This window comes from Loa loa (genome assembly GCF_000183805.2).
Source record: "Loa loa unplaced genomic scaffold supercont3.49, whole genome shotgun sequence".
In the NCBI taxonomy this organism is placed as follows: Eukaryota; Metazoa; Nematoda; class Chromadorea; order Rhabditida; family Onchocercidae; genus Loa; species Loa loa.
In genome coordinates this window covers 314,107-328,512 of record NW_018108229.1, presented here as the reverse complement: position 1 = coordinate 328,512, position 14,406 = coordinate 314,107, and the positions used below count along the sequence as shown (strand labels likewise).

General features: G+C 34.8%; 3 protein-coding genes across 3 annotated transcripts; 2 read left to right on the top strand and 1 right to left on the bottom strand.

Annotated features, from left to right (window-relative positions):
* Positions 1–923: 923 nt before the first annotated feature.
* On the bottom strand, positions 924–6,863 carry LOAG_07624 (WD repeat domain 10; the record flags this gene model as incomplete). The annotated part of the gene is made up of 6 exons (XM_020447494.1): positions 924–1,010; positions 1,363–1,499; positions 1,743–1,819; positions 2,294–2,414; positions 2,485–2,600; positions 6,808–6,863. 6 exons carry the CDS (start codon positions 6,861–6,863, stop codon positions 924–926), a joined length of 594 nt encoding a protein of 197 aa, XP_020302283.1.
* A 617-nt stretch (positions 6,864–7,480) lies between these two features.
* On the top strand, positions 7,481–10,452 carry LOAG_07622 (TKL/IRAK protein kinase; the record flags this gene model as incomplete). Its single annotated transcript, XM_003143155.1, has 10 exons — positions 7,481–7,583; positions 7,753–7,935; positions 8,251–8,360; positions 8,458–8,543; positions 8,635–8,794; positions 8,937–8,981; positions 9,096–9,257; positions 9,590–9,778; positions 9,947–10,029; positions 10,263–10,452. The coding sequence occupies 10 exons, from the start codon at positions 7,481–7,483 to the stop codon at positions 10,450–10,452; spliced, it is 1,311 nt and encodes a 436-aa protein (XP_003143203.1).
* A 543-nt stretch (positions 10,453–10,995) lies between these two features.
* On the top strand, positions 10,996–13,918 carry LOAG_17207 (zinc finger protein). Its single transcript, XM_020449869.1, has 8 exons — positions 10,996–11,313; positions 11,423–11,543; positions 11,648–11,734; positions 11,816–11,823; positions 11,876–11,996; positions 12,065–12,154; positions 13,234–13,348; positions 13,418–13,918. Exons 1-8 carry the CDS (start codon positions 11,097–11,099, stop codon positions 13,679–13,681), a joined length of 1,023 nt encoding a protein of 340 aa, XP_020306556.1. The 5' UTR covers positions 10,996–11,096; the 3' UTR covers positions 13,682–13,918.
* Positions 13,919–14,406: the final 488 nt, after the last annotated feature.

The following is a 14,406-nucleotide window of genomic DNA, read 5'->3' as shown; positions in this document are numbered from 1 at the left end:
ATTTGTGTACAGCTTTGAGGTACAGGTGTTACGCCTTTTGTCTTTTTGTCTTTGTTCAACAACATCTGCTGATCCGTTTGGCTGCAGTTAGCCATTCGGGTGGAGATGGAGATGAGCTTTATTTAAGCCACTTTTTCTAGGCCCTTCTCCTATGGAGCAAGCAGTGCTTTCCTTGGGAAAAGTGGCTTGGTCGTTCATGATGTTGCCGAGCGACCGTTATCTCTGAAGTCAATCTCAAGCAATTAATATCCTGAACCGCCTGCACGCAGAGTTGGATCTGCAGCTTCCAGTGCATCCTATCAGCTGCCGTTCCATTTCTCGTCTGTTGTTACAGGGCTTTACAAAAGCGGGTTTATCCTTCGAACCTGCGCAGAGGATTATTTAGGTGTAGCGTAGCATGCGCGGAACCCCACACTTTACTCTTGAGGTCTATCTGACGAATATGGTGTACGTCGGCATTAACAATAAACTTCAAACATAACTATTATACATCCATAGCTTAAAATTTTAATAAACTTGGAAAACAGAAAAGCACAGAACACAGAACAGTATGTGAGGACAATATTTCCGACCTGATTTCCCTCCAAATCGTAAAATCCAGCTGTTTGCCCCCAATCTACCAATACCAAAAGTTCGCCAAAAGTACTGTAAATAATGGAATCATTTATATACATAAATTCATTTTTGGGAAATATTCAGCAAACATTCACCTTCAGGTACCTTAAAAAATCTTTAGAACTGATATTTTTGCTTAATTTCCTGGCTACAGTAAGATTTGGACAAAGAAAAAAGAAGGAAGGCAAAAACAAATTACCTTTTTTGAATATTGAAATCACACTGCCAAGAAGTATCCCTATAAGCAAGCTTTTTATTTTTTGAAGAATTTTAAAACAAGATATACAAAGAACAAATTTGAGTGGAACTCACGCAGTGCTTCGAGCAGCCCCAAAAGCAATTGCCCAAACAGGTTCACCAGAGGGTCGTTCAATCTTTTTTATTTCTACACTATTCTGAAAGATAAAGTAAGATGGCGTACAAAGGAAAGACATTTTGTGTCACCCTAACAAAAGCTTAACTTGAACTTTTATCATTTCTGCATAGAATGAATTTTTATGTTTCCTTTCTGATCAACTTTGCGTGGACTCAATATTTCACCGTAAAACAGCTTGTTCTACGTAGTAAATGATAAAATGTTTTGGGTATAAATGCATGAGGAAGAAGGGAAGCTCAAGAGTCCAATCAGAAAATGGAAATCGAGAAGGCAAGACAAGAAAAGTGCAGCGGACAAAAATCCGTGTCAGTAACGAATGCCTTATTTCCGTGTCCGCCACAATAGGAAAAACGAGTGAAAGCGCAGTTTACCGTAGCAGAACGCAAAGATACAGTGCCATCGAACATTCCAATAGCATAAAGTTGACCGTCGCAGCTCCATGCACAACAAACACACCTGCTTGATATTCGCTGTTTACTAACACTTTTCTCTAGCTGAGTCCATATCCCTGGAGATATATTTCTTTGGTTAAACTCATGAACTAATTAAGGATAAAGCATTTATGAATCGCATTACAATTCAGATTTATAAACTTAGTTCGCTCTATAATTTTGAAAGGTATAAAATTTGCTGTCCAAATTTCATTTATTAAGATATGTCATATTAGTTTGCCAGCTACAATTACGAAATAATATGCTAAGAATAAATGTAATTTGTCATATTAACAACGAAAGTTAATTCAAAGGCTTACCGAAATCACTGATGGCGCAGCTAAGTAAAAAGGATGTTGCAGGACTAAAAGCTAGACATTGTATTGCTTCGTTGTGTCTGAAAATGATCCATCTGATAAGAGTGAAAGACCTTCAAATTCAAATTTATAGAGGCTATTATCTAGATCTGTAATTGTTTCTGCATTATAAATTTTCGACGAATGCAAGTTATACTGGCCTACTAAACGACCGCGTAAGAAAATTAAAAATTTGAAACAAGAAAGGTTCAAATCTTTCCACTTTTTTCAATGTTTAAAAATACAAGCTGACATGTAAATACAACACAATTTAGAATATTTAATTACCAATGCATAATCACTATTTTGATAGCGAGATGTAATACGAGGTTCTAAGTCATACACAATATTTCATTGTGGTACACAATCCAGAGCATTGGGAAAGGTTCTTTGTATGTACATCAGCGGGTAGATTTTTCAACTAGGATATCAATATGGCAGGATCTACGGCAAATAAAAGCATAAATAAATCAATACTTAAGTTTTAAATGGTAATTTAGGAAGGGAAAAGGTACACATATTTAAGCGTTCCTTCATGCTGCTCAGTCCATATAATAACGGAGCGATCGGCAGAACCGGATGCAAAATTTTCGCCGTTATATGAAAATGCAACGGCATACACAAGATCTTTATGACCTGTAAACAAAGAAATAAGACTTCATTTTCTGGCAGTTTTAAGTTAATAAGACTTCAAAAGGAACCGAACCTTTCAAGGACTGCAACAACGTGCCATCTGTTCCGTCATAAATCAAAACTTTCGTATCAGCCGCAACAAGTAATTCTGATCCATCTGGTTTGAAAGCCAAATCATAAACGCAACACCTGAAATTTTCTTATGACTTAACAAAATTATCAGTGGGAAAACAGACTTCTTTTAAATAGCAGTGTGTGGGTAATAATTGCCAATTGTGAAGATAGAGATTCTATAGGGTAAAGTTCATTCCGTAACAGTTTTGATCAATACCACGGTGTTCATATCGGGATTTCCTGTGACAGGCCGGATAAGATATGCCAAACTAAATGAAAAGTAGCTTCGCCTTTAGGCGTTCAGTTCTTGGTTCTGTTTCATCTAGCTTACTGTCCGCGTGGCATCGATTTGAAAGGCGAAGTGAAGATGAACTAAAGCAAACAGATTGCCTATACTCAAGGATGACTAGCGTCTTCGCGTTTTCGGTAAATTTATGAAACCCAAGAAGCATTGCAGTTCAGAAATAGCGTGAAGCACTCAAAGTCATGGAGTAATCGAAGATTCTGGAGAAGTATTTCTGTTAGCGGCGACACTTTATTCATTTTTATTTTCATGCTCTTCCGAAGAGTATCTTTAGCGGGTGTTGCTAATTAACTTATAATTTTACTGTTTATAATAATACTCAATGTAACTATGTAAAAGATTGGAGTTAGCATTATTTAAAATACTGACATTTAATTGTTTACAAATTATCAGATTGAGCAGTTAAGATAATGAAAATGATACATATTTGAATAATGACGAGATCATTATTACAAAAAAAAATAATGTAGAAGAAAGGATGTAGAAATCGGGGGCACATGTGGCATATAAGGAACTGCACTTAATTTCATTATCATTTCTTTACGTATAAATATGAAAAAGCAGAAAAGAACAATATTCAGTTATGGTTCTAGTCCATGCTATTCTTCTGATATGCAGCTTGACACAGGTAGCCTACTCTTTCTTCATTGATACCCATATACCATTGCTCTTTTATATACTTTCTTTACGTTCAGACTTCAGAAGGATTGCTCCTCACCAAATTAACATCAGCTAGCAAAGCCATTTTCCGGTTCATTTATTCCTGACATCGATTATAACTGTTGCACAATACGACACATTTTTTTACCTGGCTACTCCATCCCATCTTCTCAACATTAACTATTACACCACGGTACCTCTAACTTCTCATTGATGATTCCGTTTTCCAATTTAGAAATCATAAAGTTTCTCACTCTTCCTGGAAAATTCATGACTCTAGAAGTAGTTGTTTCTCTTGATACCACAGGGGAAGAACTACCAAATAACTTCAAAAATTAAAAATGAAATAGAATATCGAAAAATCAATTCAACTTTTTGAAAAATTCATGGGTCTGAAATACATTATGACAAGGTTCTTTGCCTGCATCAAATTTTTAGATTACTCTAGACAATAGACAAGATAAAGAAATAAGGAAGTACAACGACGAAGATCTTATAATTCTAAAATGATTTCCAAGTTGAGGCTAGTCCTGAATAATAGTTTTTTTCTCACTTACCTGCTTTGAGTGATATTACTTTCAAGAACGACTTCCATTCTTACTTCGAAATCACTTTGTTTCTTTTGCTTTACCCATATCACCTCTATCATTCTGATTATTGGATCAGTTTGTAGAAATCATCTTAATTCATAAAGGAAATTCCATGTCCTCCTTTTATACGCCCAAATTATTTCTACGCCGTCTTTTAAATCAATTCTTCCACATATGTAACACCATGCCAATACATACTTCCACATGCCACGTGTTCGAAAATTTACATTCCTTCTACTACAATCTTTGATACAAAATGCCACTGGACACAAAATGTCACTGGTATTGGCGTTAAGAAACTTAAGCTTTGAGCTTTAAATTTTAAGGATACCAATGGAAAGTTAGAGGAGAAAGGAAAGCTTCAAATGGGCAGGGAAATACATTGAAATTCTTGAAATTTCTAGGTGTCCAGTGAATGCTGCAAAAATAGAATCACATCAGATTTTTGCACCATATTCAACATGCTTTCAAGTTCACAGCAAGCTGAAATAAGGCAATATTTTGGAAATGATTGCCAAGGAGATACCGATGAGACAGCTAGAAAAACTGAAAAAAGAAAACCAAATTTCATTCGATTTGGCAGAAGTGGTATATTTATCTAATTTATTTCAATTCGTTCCACGTTATATCTCATGCAATAAGAAAACTCCACAAAATATTAGTTTCAAGACTGTTTGATTCATTGTAAAAGTGTAAATTGAGCGTAAGTGAGACGTGCACAGGATTTCAATAGACCTATTTTGACAACAACAATCTCTTACCATTCGACATCAAACAATAAGGTGGCCGGGTTGAACTTCTAGAGTTTAGATATTCCATTTCTTTTAAATTAGATTCAAACTCATCATTTAAGTAAGATGGGAAGCAAAATAAAAGAAATATTCAGTACCTAAGAAGTCTGGAATTTATTTCACAACACGAAATACTATTTCTTATTTACATAAAACAAATGTTACATTTTCAGCACCAGCAGTAGTGTACGAAAAAAATGACGTTGATCCGAAATTTTTACAATTTGGACATTCATCAAGTGCATTTACACCTGGCAGACAAAATTTTCTTCGATTTGGAAGAGCAGCTGAACCAAATTTTCTTCGTTTTGGTAAAACAGTATTACCATGCTTTTGTAATAATTCCCAGTAATACTCTCTACTTTTAACAGTTATATGAACCAAGTATTCGAAGCACACTTCCACTGTGTTGAGGATTTGATGGTAACTTTGATAGCATACGAACATCAATTTTGTCAGCTGTTCACGCTGTTTTGAGATGTGACGATTTTGGACTAAAATGCCCATTTCATCGGAATTAATACTTTAGTCCAGAATTGTCCAGAATCACAGATATTGGATTACTCAATTATTCTGTAAGCTGAATAGAAACAGTTAGGAACTATACATCTTACTAAGAACTAGTTTGTATAAAATCCACTTCTCGTTATTTTGATCAAACCGTTATGGATTTTTTGTAAAAAATCAATCCAAGCAAGATGACATACAGCCCGAAATGTTACCACAACTACAGGCGCGCTTCGCTTTTCCATACTGCAGCTTAAATTCCTGATCGACGTATACCTAGATGTGGTGCTTTTATCTAAACAGTTAAAGTAAAAATCAGTTGTTTAACCAAAGAATAATAGACTCCAATAACGAATTCGATTTGAGTTATAACAAAGATACATAGTTCTGCATGATATAATTCGTACCAGAATTATATGAGGTTGTACTGCATCAATGGTACCAAATTCTATTTTTGATATCTCATATTAAATTTATTCTTCAAGGTGTGAATATTCAGAAGTTTTAGAAATGGACAAAAACCGCCTTTTCAGGTCGCGTAACAGATCCTAATTTCCTAAGATTTGGCAAATCTGCTGAACCGAATTTCCTCCGATTTGGGAAACGCATTGAATTGAGAGACCCTAACTTTCTGCGATTCGGAAGAAATAGTTCTTTGCAGCCCAATCGAGAACATAACGAAGGATTCAGTCACTAAGGTCGAAAGTCTAGTTCTCCATGCTTTGGCAAATAATGCAAACAAAATCCATATAGCGTGTTATCCCTTGGATCATGTTTGCTGTAGCAGCTGAGGAGGAATAAATATTACCACCGTAATGTTAACATGATATCAAATTACAATTAATCAGACTTGAATTGGTGCAATTTCGAAAGGAATGAATTACCGTGCCTTATTTTATTTTTGCGGAATACATACTCGCTTAGCATTTTGGGACTGATGAGTGATAAACGAGGTAAGATTTCAGTCTTCAATTTTTGTCCAAAGACGGGTAATTTTGATGAGTTATTGTCCGTAAATTACTCACTGCAACATTTACTACCTTCATCTACTTGACCTTACTATTCTGTAATGAATCATGCAGAAATAAGATGGTCGGTTAAACACCACAAAACTAAATAGAGATAACACAATTAATCCCATCTCTTGATTATAATTTGGAATCAAACTGGCTAAATTATTTAGGTAAATATTTAGGTCTTTAGCTTATTACTTTGACCACTGACTTTCAGTTGGCCGTTCCCAAAATTAGAAACATGCCAAAAGAGATGGGAGTGCCTATACTTATAAATCCTTGTCTGGAGTCTGGAACGGCCATCTTCAATGTGCACATCCGCAACATCATTTAATTATGCTTAAGCGCCAAAAGAAACAATTTAAAATGTGACAGAAAAAATAAATAGATAAAAGGGTAATAAGATCATCAACAAACCCTGCTTCGCTATCATCCTCGGATACTTTATCAATCCACTGCAATATCGGTCGCATCAAACACGAAAGATTACGCAATGCTTAAAGTGCAGAAAGATGTTTATTGTTCCCATAGCAACCATTTCTCTTACTATGAGCCTTTTGGAGAGCTTAATGGTAAAATTCTGGTACGAGTTTGAGTACTGATCATATCAATCTTCATCAGTAACCTTCTAATAAATTAAGAATTTGAGAGTTGATTACATCAAAAATTTCACGGCATGAACAAAAATTGATGGGAATTAAAATGATACATACTCAACAAAATTTTCAAATTTGTTGTATTTGATTACTTAAAACAGATTAACACTTTGTGCTCAGTTCTTGACATTACGAATACTCGAGATAAGTTTTGAAATCTGCTTCTTTTTTTATTTTTCATCCCAGGACAAACAGATAATGGACAGTTAAAGGAAAGCTGATAAAAAATGAACCGAGAAAATCGCTCCTTGCCAAACCTGTTATTTGTATACCCAAAGTTGTCAGAATCACGGGTATACTTAAACAATAGTTTGCATCAACTTTTCTGCTTGAAAAACTGAATTTTCAGATCGCCCATGTAATTCGAATGGGTATGTAAAATTCGTTGTTTGTGGATAACATTCAGTGGGGTCAGGCTAATGAGTTTGTTTGAGATGATAGCATGCAATAAGGATGCATACGTTTACTTGTTGCCATTTACTATTCGGAAGCAGTTAGCTAGCATTTTGGATATTGATAATGCATGGGAATTGCTAGGTTTGTTAATTCGATTACTGATATTTACACTTTTATATTCAGAAACAAATTCCAGTGAATCTGTGTATGAGCTGCAAAGTAGTCACGATTTGTGCAGCTGTAAAATACAAAAATCATGTCCTTTAAAAAATGGTTCAGTTTTCTTGTCCAGACGTGTTGTATTTTATAGCGTTTGTGATGCCGGATATTGGAAATATAGATATTAGGGCTTGTCGAGATGCGAGGTCTTTCGAAAGTCCGACAGAGAATCTTTTGGCAATATGGGGTTCAAAAGGAAATAAGGTAACTCAACTTTACAGTTGTCTTGGTCGAGCAAAACTTGTTCGTGCAATGAAAGCAATGCGTCATCTAGGTATGTTTTTTCTGACCATTTTCGTTTCCCTTTCTCAAAGCCAAATAGAGTTTGACAGTCTGAGATTTTTATGATCCTGTTTCCTACATTTGTAATGTATATATGAGTTTAAAAATAATTTGTGCTTGACTTGACTTGCATAACTTCTAAACGTCTGAACTTTTAGTTTTCTAATGGTAACGTTTTCTAGTATTTTGATGAGTGCAGTACCCATCGATATGAGCACGAAAGACAAAAGTTGTTAACCTCGAATTAATATTCAACAAGCATATGACAGAAACTAATAAAATGTTGGAACAATCGCTTCCTTTGTAGTAGATCCATTGTTTTATCATTGGGAAGAACAGTGCTTGGAATCCGCAGATGAAAACGCAGATCAAGGAAGCGAAAAAGCAGCAACTTCTCGTTTTTGCTGTTCAGCCAAAGTATGGTCTTAGGACAAATATTTCGTAATTCTGTTTCTTAAATTTCACTAGAAGGCTACAAGTTTTTGAGCATTCCGTTTAATTTTGCTCTCTGCAGAATGACAATGTCATAACACGATGCCTTGGAGAAACGCCTTCGTTGAAGTACTCTAATAATATGAGGTGGTTGGATCCAGAAATTGAGTAACTATTTCTTAAATTGACATTTGTTTTGAACTTAGCAGGATTTATATAGACTTACATTGCTTTGATTCTTCTGTCAGGATCATTTCAGTACTTCTACCGATTCATATATAATATATAAAACTCTCCAAAATACGCTATGTATCAAGTATGGTGATATTGTAAAAATTACCAACAACTTTTCGTCGAAAAATATTCTTGGAAGTGGAGGTTACGGGACTGTTTATCGAGGAACATGGGAGCAGACAGAGGTGATATTGCATTTCTGGCATATATATGACATTGAAAAAAAAAAAACAACTGCACCAGTGTATAATATTTTAACCAGATTTGTAATCCACGCCAAGTACAATTATTATTTGGCTACGGAAGGCTTTACGCAGTATATTTCAGGTGGCAGTGAAGGTTATACAAGCTACGAAGGAGTGTGGAGCTAAGGTACTTCTAGTTTCATGTGGGAAATATTGTTCTTCACAATATTCGTTAAGAAATTGATTTCGTTCAAGTTGTAGAAATCCGTTGTAAAAATTTGTTCATTGTAAAAATTTTCAGAAAGAACAAATGCGTCAAAGTTTACAAGAACTAAGAATGTTGTCGAAATATCGGCATGACAACATTCTACCACTTTATGCATATTCACTTGATGGTCCTCAGCCTTGTTTGCTTTACCAGTACATGAACAATGGTTCATTGTTCGATTGTCTCTTCAGAAAAGTAAGATTTTATGATTTTGTAATTTTTATGTTTTATAGTTTTGCGCACTCCCTAATAAGTACTGTTAAAATACCATTGCTCCTTTTTCATTGTTCCATTTTGATTAAAATTATCATAACTTTTGGGAAGCCAATTGAAATAGTTTTAGTCGCTCGTATTTAACGACTCGAAATAACACTTTCACGATCGCTGGAAATGCCATTTAAATGATAAGTCATCATAAACGATAGTTTTACTGCCAGTTTTTTCCCGACTCAGCAAGCAGATTCTAAATACTTTATGTGTATTTGAGAGCCGTTTGAGCTACAGTTTACTGCAGTATAATTTTGTAGAAATCGATGGTTCTCACTTGGTTACAACGTATGTCAATAATGATAGGTTGCGCTCGTGCCCTACATTATTTGCATTCTGCTACTAAGAATCCAATAATTCACGGAGATGTAAAGTCAGCGAACATCTTGCTCGACAAACATTTTGAACCAAAATTAGGTGATTTTGGTTTATGCCGAGATAATACAAAAGTTAGTATACCTTGTTTTTTTCTCGTTTTTTTTTTCTTAATATAATGATTTTGAAGTTACGTTAGTAATTGGGTGAGAATTTGGTTTAAACTATGAACGATCAATTACTTTGATTTATGATGGTAAGGGCTATGATTCATCAGTAAATACAAGGGATGTATAAATCAGGATGACTGGAAAGATGATGGTTTCGTTATCGCTTCTCACGTTAAGGGAACATTAGCATATCTGCCGCAAGAATTTCTGATAGAGTTAGTTACTTATTTATATTCTTAATTGGAGCAGCTTTTATGAAAGCCTTTTATATATATATACTTTTTTTAAACAGCATTTTATTACAGCGAAAACCAAACAATGGAGTTTGACACAGTTTATTTATGCTCTATGTCATGCATATGAATCTTGAGTGTATGATAAAAAAGCGCTATCAAAACCATCAAGAACTCATGGATTCGACCATTTCTGAACTTTTTTTTTGCTTCAGGAGAATAATTAGTACGAAGCTCGATGTATACGGTTATGGTATAGTTTTGTTAGAAGTTGCCACAGGATTAAAGCCCCATGTTGTCAAACGGAATCCACAAAGTATTGTGGAGTATGTTATCGATCATCAAAAATCTACAAAGCATGAAAGTATTCTAGCTGATCACCAATGTGGTTTTACTACTGGCTAGTTTTTCACGAAATAAATTTATTTTGGTGGTCGAATTTATTGTTTCCACAATGTTGAATAATTCACAAATATTTGCTCCTGAATAGAAATTTTTCTTGAAATTCATTATGAAATTCTGTCACTCGTAAGAATTTTTCAGACTCAGACATCAGTTACTTCAATCTTATTCTACAAACTGGATTAAAGTGCGTGGTGCGAGATTACCGAAGAAGGCCAACGTTTCGAGAAATCATCAATGCGTTCTTATACGTATATAACGGAATTTAAAGGAACTAAGCACGTTAGACTGGTATTTCGTGTTTTAAAAGTTATTGTATATATGCTAGAACTTTATGAATGTAAATATTGTATCGAAATTCATATCTCTCTTTTATAAAGCTCAACGAGACTTTTGTATTTTTCTTGCGGTCTGTATTTGGTATATGCATACTTGTACTGAACTGTTAAAAAGTTTTATTGCGAATGAATACTATGCGTCTGATAAAAGTGGTGATAAAAGGCTTACTAATAATTTTAATTAAATTCCCACTCTTCATTTGGTTTGGTTTAAACCAGAGTTTCTGGATACTGGCGAATAAGGAATAGGTGTGTACAAATGCATCGTAAGAAGCAAATTCATTTTTTTAATGACAGATTTTTCTAGTGATGAACACTGATGCTTCTGAACAAGGTGCATCGGACTGCATGGAAATCCGGATGACAGAAGACGAGTTAAGAAAAGGGTCCTCTGTAGCATTCTGCGAAATCTGTTCGCGGACATTTGCAAACAACAATGCATTCCGTCTGCACCAAGTGAAAACGCATAACTGTATATGTGGGAAGGCCGATTTGGCTTTGTTTCATCGGAAACGAATTACATCAGGTATGTGAGGAGGTAGCAGAGATAAGAGGTAGTACATCAGGTGACAGATCAAAAAAATATTGAGAAATAAATTAGTCAAGTACACCTAAACTGAATTTACAATTTTCAGGGGCTGAAAAGCATTATTTCTGTCCTGTCATTGGTTGTCGGTATAACACTGGTCGCTTTTTCAGTGCTTATAAACTTCTTCATCAACATTTTTTCAAAGTTCACGGTGAAAAGCGTTTTAGGTGATGTTTTCTTTTTCATGTTTTTTAGTTTCATTTGGCTTATCATTTCCAATTTTTTTTCTGGTAGTTGTTTCGTATTTTTTAGTGATGTGTTTTGCTTATAGATGCGATAAATGTAAAACGGCAAGATTCAGTTTGCAGCGTGATCTATCATACCATCAAAAAAAGCGGTGTTTGTTGAAGGGAGGAATGTCATCTTAATTTTTAGTATTTTTTCATTCGGAAGTGATATGCTACCTCTACTAATTGTTTTTCATTCACTGATCTTGTAGAATGTATAGTGGTTTCTTTTACATCTGTAAAGTCTTAAAACCTGCGTCTTATATTTCTAGATTGTACTACCTATACGTCAACATTAATTGGAATGAAATCAAATTACGCAGAAGTAGAAAGGCGTCCAGAAAAATTACTCACTAGAAACCACGATCAAAATATGGTCTCTACAATGTCTGAGTTAGTTGGGAAATACTTCCACTGTATTCTTATGTCTATATATGGCGATCCTTAATTCACTTTTTCAGGAATAAAGTTACAAATGTCGTCATCATCAATGTGAATGACGTCCATGCCAGTGTCGCATCATCTTTCAGAGGAATCCACCCGAAACCAAAGTAAGCGTAATTGATTATTGTGCATGATGTAAATCAGTCATACAGATGATATAAATTCTAAATCTCTCACGAGCAGAGGAAACAAAACACCTACCCCGTGTTCTGATCTATAATTCATCTTCCTGTCTGAAGTTTTTAACTTAACGTTTGTTATTTTTTGTATTACGCAAAACATTCAGATATATGAGTTAACGAATTATATGAGATAAAGAGTTATTTAATTTCATCCATCGAAGAGGATTAAGCAAAGTTTATAATATCAGTTACTCTATCCAAGCTAGTCTTTTTCTCCAAAAGCGTTGGTCACAGTTGTCCAGGAATGTTCATTGGTTTTTTTTTTTTGTTTTTATCCATTTGGTTTGAGCATGCTGAGATCTGTCTAGTCGTTTTGCTTGTGACTCGCACTGTTTAGTGTTGTAGAATGTTGACAGGTACTCATAGAATTCTTATTCTTGCTCACTGAATGGTATGGCTCTTCAGAACATTGTCGAAAACGTCTTCATCTAATTCTAATCATTTTTACGAATTTCTCACAACGTTAAACTACCTTCATCTTCGGTTTTCGCCAGCTCACGGCAAGACTTGCCTTTCTAGACCGTATATTTGGGAGGTATCTGCTACTTTTTAGTTTATACTGGTAGGATTGTGTGCCATTTTACTTTGCACAATGTTGAAACACACGAGGTTAACCTCCATTTCGAACAATTGTGAAAGAATATTCACAACGAGAATATGATGTTCGCGATTCAGTCGACTAGTTTTTTTTTTTTTCATTTGTTTGATGGTTCCATATCTATACAGATATTCCACGATTTGTTTCCCTTTCGTGATGTTTAGACTGAAACGACTGAAACGAGACGTGCACTATGTTCTTTAGATTTGCATAGGTTAAACCCTATGTTCCAGTCAAAATTGATTGGGAGATTACAAAATGCTGAGTAATTTCCCACAGTATCCATAGGGGATCTAAATAATGGTTCGTTATATTGGATTTGAAGCAAAGAAAAATCCATGTGCAACCTTTCAAAAACATTTTGTATAATTACCATTTGCTCCCATTTTACATATTGCTAATTCAGATTTCGAACGACAAAAAGCAGCCAAACAGATTATATGAAATGTTATGATAAATCGGTTATGTGTCATGCAGGTTCACAGACGACACAGTGTAGTACTTGCGAATTCTCCACGCCGGTAAACTTTCAAAACTTTGACCTCAAGGTGTAATTATTAGAAATTATAAGGCAGTCATTCATTTTCTAGGTGTTGCACAAGTATAACGATTCCCACTGCCAAACGCATATTGCAAGCGGAGTTGAATTTGGTACGCAGATCTACCCGGAAGACGTAGCTAGCGGTGATCTTAATGTAAAACACAATAAGACACACAATGAGTTTGAATTCGAAGATATTTGGCGTCATATCGAAACACAAACTTCCACTTTTACTGGTAATGATGCACTGACGCAAACAGCTATAGACTTCATGGATAGTGCAAGCATGACTGATTGGGACCTGTTGATTTGATGAGGTACGCTGATGAATTATCGCTTTAGCGAGCCGTTGCTTAATTTATTACTTGAAGTATGAGAACCTGTACTCACTTCACTCCAAATTATTTTGAAATAATGAGTAGACGTTTTGAAAATTACAACAAATCATTTCCTCGCTTATTTCTGAGTCAAGCCTAAAATTCCTAAAATTCCTTGACCCTTCGAAAAATTCCTGCAAGCAATTTTCAGGAAAATAGCTGCATTTTAGAAAAAGAGATTTCAATTGCAATACGAAGGTTGTAATGCAGATATTCTGGTCTACACGTCTCAGTCAGTCTTTTACAAATCACACTGTTTCACTGTGATGCAAACAAAATATAAACGTCCCAGTCAGTCACGAAAGTTCAAATAGCATTGTTGGATTTGGAAAAATTGTCTATAAAGTGTGGAAGTTGAGCAAGAGCTTGGGCAAACATTGAAGACAACATAACGAATCATTCAAAACTGAAAGAATCTAATCAGTAACTTCCAGTACAATATAATATTTACAAAGTAAGAGAACTATGCTGGAATACTACTCCAGAATAAGGATATCAAAACGTCCTAGTGCTTACTTTTCCTATGCTCTCTCAAGATTTATAAGACCTAAGAATGCTCCAGAACTCAGCAAGCATTCATAAGCAATCAGGAGAAAAGGTATATATATATATATATATATATATATATATATATATATATATATATATATATATATATATA